The 6078-nt window shown below is 31.1% G+C and overlaps 1 protein-coding gene across 1 annotated transcript; it reads left to right on the top strand.

Annotated features, from left to right (window-relative positions):
• The first annotated feature begins 1600 nt into the window (after positions 1–1600).
• LOC111916728 (eukaryotic translation initiation factor 5A) lies at positions 1601–3768 on the top strand. The gene is made up of 5 exons (XM_023912383.3): positions 1601–1931; positions 2814–2936; positions 3021–3077; positions 3162–3236; positions 3526–3768. Exons 1-5 carry the CDS (start codon positions 1809–1811, stop codon positions 3625–3627), a joined length of 480 nt encoding a protein of 159 aa, XP_023768151.1. The 5' UTR covers positions 1601–1808; the 3' UTR covers positions 3628–3768.
• The last annotated feature ends 2310 nt before the right edge of the window (positions 3769–6078 follow it).

Genomic DNA, 6078 nt, shown 5'->3' with positions numbered 1-6078 from the left:
TAAAAATATTACACACACACTTTTAAATAAATATTAAATAAATAAATAATAGTATTGTCACTTGTTGGTTTTTATTAGATTATTATTGTAATATATAGGTTAACTACATGTTTAATATCATATGTTATTGTGTTTGTAATATATATATTACGTTATCGTTTTTTAAAATGTCAATATGTATTTAAATTTTTATATGAATTTGATGAACAAAAAAAAAACTTTATATTTATAATTAATTAATATAATTGAATATATAACAAAATATTATAAGTATTAAATATTATATTTAAATTATAATTAGAATGTAAAAATGAACTAAAAATGTATAAATATATAACAGAGAGACTAAAACCGACAACACAAAGTTCATCCCCATTTTGGGAGAAATGAATAGTATAACACCATATTTGGTGTAACCCCCTAATCAATGGAACTTCCGTTCTCCTTTTCCTGTCTTCGACAAATGAACCACCAGATCGAAAATTCTTGCTGTCTGAATAAGAACATGGGATGCACATAAAAGCCCTAATTCATTTTTAATTAGGAAATGACCAAAATACCCTCCCTATTAAACCATGTATTCAAAATCAGTCCCAATTGGTATAGTTAGATCCTGTACTTGTTCCATGCAATAGCACCTTATTATGTTTGTTCTGTTATCGTGTATTGTATCTTCCTCCATGTTTCTCTTTATTGTGTGCTCTCTTATGTTATCGTGTATTGTATCTCTTCATATCACAAATTTATACAAACTGTTTCACAATTTACATATTAGAAATCCTAGCATTTGTCAAAAGTATTGAAAGTTATTCTTATATGATATCTTTTTTTTGCGTAGACAATAATTTATAGATACAACATTTTAAAACAAAACTAGATTATAGTCCGCGTTAAACGCGGAAACGCATAAAAAAAACATATAATCGTTTACAGATATTGCATAATAATTATATATATTCATATCCCTAAAATGGGGGAATAAATGAGAGAGGGTTGGAGAAGAATGAGAAAAGAAATGGGAAAAAAATGGAGAATAAGAATGAGTTGAAGATGCTCTAAATGGAGTAGGGTTGGAGATGAATGGGAGAATAAATGAGGGAAATAATGGAGAATGAGAGTTGGTTAGAGATGCTATTAATTTATTGTAATTATTACATTAAAGTATTATGTAAAATTTAATTAAAAAAAAACTCATAAAATAACATATGGAAAAAAAAATTAATTCAAAATAACAATATAACATTTGATAAATTGAATGAGAATATAACATATGACAAAAAAACCAAAATAGATTATGAAAATGATAGAAGAACCACCTAAATAGAAAAACCACTATCAAAAATAAATGTTCTTCGAAATCATTCATTTCAAAAATATATGAGATAAGCTTTCTTATATAAGTCATTGAGATCATTTCTTTTAATATATGATAACAAAATTTTTAATAATAGCAATATCAATATCTTAAGAAATATAATTAAAAATAAGCTCAAAACATGATATCAAATCATCCGTTATTTTATATTTGATGAATACTATTAAACAAGAAGATAAATATATGGTGATATGGAAAACGTGCAAGGTTTAAAGATGTGATAAGCGATAAGCGAATAGGAACCTAAAAAAGGGGTCAATCGGCGTAATTTCAAAGCTAATATCCACGGCCCAACACTTCTTCGTCCCTACGTAGCAAACCCTATACACACAGATATATAATCGGTTTCAATCCATCTGCTCAAACTCCTGCTACGTTGCAGTTTGATCGAGTTTAACTACTTATACCATCGAATTGAATCAAGCGATCAAAAATGTCTGACGAAGAGCATCAGTTTGAGTCCAAGGCCGATGCCGGAGCCTCCAAGACTTACCCTCAGCAAGCCGGTACCATTCGCAAGAATGGTTATATCGTGATCAAGAATCGTGCTTGCAAGGTTAACATCTTTCTTTAATCTCAGTTTTTTTGGAAAATCCTCGTGTTGCGTAGCTATATACTTTATTTAACTGTGTTAATTTTTAGACAGTATTCTTTATCATGTTCTATTGGTTATGCGTTTTTCTGCTTTGCGTCGAATTGTTTTTTCAATTATGGTTTTAGGTTTAGGGTTTTTGTTGCTTTTCGTCTGTTTCGAGTCAACATGTTTGTATGTCTTGATTTTGCGTAATACGAAATGCTTCATATGAATCAATCGAGCTGTATATAAATTTTATTATGTGATGTTCTATGATTGCGTATGTGGGTGCTTTCAGGATTCTTGTTGCAATTTGGGTTTTCTTTTGTTGTTCTTGCTATAGGCTTAGATTTTTGTTTGCTTTTGGGATTTGTTTAATAGATCCATCAAATGTAGCAATCAAATTTTCAACAGATTTAGCAAAACCCTAAACTGCCATAGTGGCGTGAGAAGCCACTCTTCCTTTTAGATTATATTAGATTCTTGTGGTTTCTTTTTGTTTGTGTATAATTGAAATTTGATTTTCCTAGCCTTGAGATACTGACATCAACTGAAAGTAGTAGTCACATTGTTGACACTTGACATACTTAAGTATATATACGTGTCTTGTGTACATATATGAATGTGCCTGATATACATCATACATAAGCTTCTTTTTTATCATCGTACCATATTCCATAACCCTTTTTCTTTTACAACCTATCTCCACTATCCATTAGCCCTTCAAATGTTTATAGATGGGTCCCTTACTTAAATTGTTTATTTTTCTTTACTATCACAATTCAGACATATTATTTATTTATAAATTTATATATTGAAGATATATTAATCACTAATATATTGTGAAATCTTACATGGCAATAGGTTGTGGAAGTTTCCACCTCCAAGACTGGCAAGCATGGTCATGCCAAGTGTCACTTTGTTGCAATCGACATTTTTAACGGGAAAAAGCTTGAAGATATTGTTCCATCATCCCATAATTGTGATGTATGTAATATCACTTCTTTTTGTCATTGTAATTATTCTCTTCATTTTTCTGATCAAACTATTTTTTTTCTTTCTCTTTTACAGGTCCCCCATGTCAATCGCACCGATTACCAGCTAATTGATATTTCTGAAGATGGATTTGTATGATACTCTCTACTCTGGCCTCTGAATCTTTTTTTTTTTATAAAATTGTGATTATATTTTGATAATAATATATTCTTTCAGGTGAGTTTGCTGACTGAAAATGGTAACACCAAAGATGACCTCAAACTCCCCACCGATGATGCTCTCCTCACTCAGGTATTTTTTATTTTGTTTATTTTCTGAAAAAGTGAAGTAGAAATGTAGAATCCATTATATAGATTCTACTGTGTTTGATGTGCATTTGACTGAAACTTATAATAGAATATAACTTTTGTCCCCCCCAAGAATGTAGAATACAGGGTGGGGGTCTTGTTTGTGCAAAAGACATGAATACCCTTTTTGTGGTGTTCATTGAGTTGCGTGTGGTGGAGCTTTTGTGGGTCTTTTCTTTTTATTGTGTGATTAATTTTGAATGAGATTGATTGATGTTGATGTTGATGCACAGATAAAGGATGGATTTGGAGAGGGGAAGGACCTGGTTGTGACTGTTATGTCAGCAATGGGAGAGGAACAGATTTGTGCTCTCAAGGACATTGGCCCCAAATAACTTTTTCAAAAAATCCACAAAAACCACACACTATAATATTATTATAACATTTGGATTAAACAGAAAAACAAGTTGTGTTTTTATTTTGTTTTATCATGTAACAGATGTTATGGAATTATTATTCAATTTGGTTTGTGAGTCTGTCATCCTTATTGGAATATTGGCAAAAAAAAGAAACAGTTTGATAAGCAATTAATTGAACCAAATAAGCTATTTTCCAAATTGGTACTAGAAATGTCATTTTTCAAAGTTTAAACTAGAATTATCATGTACTTGAAAATTGAAATGAAGCAAGTCATGGGTGTCGTTAAGAATGGGTAATCCTTAACTTTAGTTGGTAACTTCATTTAATGCCATCAATGATGTGTTTCCTACCTTTTTTGAATTTCATTATTATAAACCAACTAAATTACACCACACCAATTTCTTTTTTTCCCATATTTGGTTAAAAAACCCATAGTGCCTGTTTAAAAGTAAGTCGTATAAAGTTGAAATATGGGCATTAAACCATGCACCTGTCCTTTGAAATAGACCCTTTGTTTTGCATTGTATGGTGCCACAAAATAATTGAAATATTTATGGCTAATTAATGTAACTCTCAAAAGATTTTTCTAGGCTTGTGTATGGTTAGCTACTGCATAGTACAATACTCAAAACATGTTCTAGATTTTGGGTTTAAACCTTTTTTTTGGTATTGCTAAAAAAAACCCAACGATGAAACATGTGTGTCATTGGGGTTCATTTAAACTTTTTTTTTTTCTTTTAAGAAAATCTTCAAAAAGTGAGGTATTTTTCACTTTGCTTAGAGCATGTTCAATATAAGTTTTTATGTATTTATTTATTTATGATTGTTATTATTATAGTCTTTTTCTTTGGATCGACAACTTATCATCACTTAATACTATTAAAGACATAGCTTTCTTTAATTGGCTAAAGTTTTCGGCTTGTCCGTTTAACCACTCCTCCTTTAATCATATCTCATTTACCTCACCTATTATATTTTACTTTTAAATATTTATATTTATTTACTAATTAGTTATTTCTATTAAATATTTATGAAACATAATATTTTCACAAAAGACCTAATATTTTCTATTTTTAAAAAGATCTTTTTCCGGCTTAAACGTAATTGCTACTATATGATGAGTTAATGGTGATCATGATGTTTGATGCTTTGATGATGCGTTTATAGTGACAAGGATATGATAAATTTATATGTTTAAATGTAATTTTCATTTTATGATATCGCATGCTAAATGACATCAAAGATGTTAAATTATCGTATATATGTTTCATTTCATGCCTGAGTTCATGGGTGAGATAACTTTATATGATCTAGACATTTTATTAGGTTTTTGAAGTTCGTAACTTATACACTTAGCATGTTCGCGAGTATGTTTCATCATTTATGCCTTTTACATGTTTTTGGTTAGTTTGTGTGGTCTGGATATTCTCTGAGGTTTTTGAAGTTTATCGAGGGTGTTAACTATTCTAGCTGTTAGAAATGTGTTAAGTGGGGGATGAGACATGTTTATTGACATGCAATCATACGAGGATGAAATTATTCATGGAATTGCAAGAGGCGTGATGTATTAAACAGGTCAAACATGTCACAACTCATAGTACTCATATCTATGTATGCATTATATGATGTGTCCACATACATAAACCGGAGTTTATTGGTTAGAAATTGTATTGTTGGTCCAAGGGCATGTTTCATCCTCAAATCACCACAAACTCATTATTAAATCATCATAGAATATCACAAAATAACAATTAGGTTCAAACCAGAAAAATGTCTATAAGAGGTTATAATTGAAAAACCACACCAAATAACGTGTGTGTGTTTATGTATTTATATTCAATATAACAACAGATTATACAAGATATACTCCTATAACAGAGGAGTTGATAAATACAATAATATGAATCCTTAATTATCTAATATCCCCCTCAAGCAAATGGGTGGTGGACCGAGATGAAACATAGAACGAAATTGTTCGAATTGAGGTCGTGGAAGACTCTTGGTGAAAATGTCAGCCACCTGAAGCTTGGTTGGGACGAACTTGCTATAGAGTTTACCAGAAGCAACAAGTTCATGGACAAAGTGATAACCGAGATCAATATGTTTAGCACGTTTGTTTGAGACCGGATTTTGTGTCATAAATAAAGCACTTTTGTTATCACATAGCAAAGTTGGTCGATCAGGTGGTAAAACATGTAATTCCCGTAAGAGATGAGTGATCCAAACAATCTCGGCTGTCGTGTTAGCCATCGCTCGATATTCTGATTCACAACTAGATCTAGATACAGTTGGTTGCTTCTTAGCACTCCAAGAGACTAGATTGCCACCAAGAAGGATTGAATAACCATATGTTGAGCGGCGTGTTTCAATGCAACGAGCCCAATCGGCATCAGAATAACCCAAAATGGTGTTTGTATGTGGCCGGC

This window comes from Lactuca sativa, chromosome 1 (assembly GCF_002870075.4).
Source record: "Lactuca sativa cultivar Salinas chromosome 1, Lsat_Salinas_v11, whole genome shotgun sequence".
Lineage (NCBI taxonomy): Eukaryota > Viridiplantae > Streptophyta > Magnoliopsida > Asterales > Asteraceae > Lactuca > Lactuca sativa.
The sequence above is the reverse complement of the archived record's forward strand: the minus strand, read 5'-3'. Positions and strand labels throughout refer to the sequence as shown.

Excerpts from the sequence above, each read along its gene's own strand:
- LOC111916728 (XM_023912383.3), top strand. The coding sequence starts at position 1,809 with ATGTCTGACGAAGAGCATCAGTTTGAGTCCAAGGCCGATGCCGGAGCC. Across the intron at positions 1,932-2,813 it reads TCAAGAATCGTGCTTGCAAG|GTTGTGGAAGTTTCCACCTC; the intron begins GTTAACATCTTT and ends ACATGGCAATAG. Across the intron at positions 3,237-3,525 it reads ATGATGCTCTCCTCACTCAG|ATAAAGGATGGATTTGGAGA; the intron begins GTATTTTTTATT and ends GTTGATGCACAG.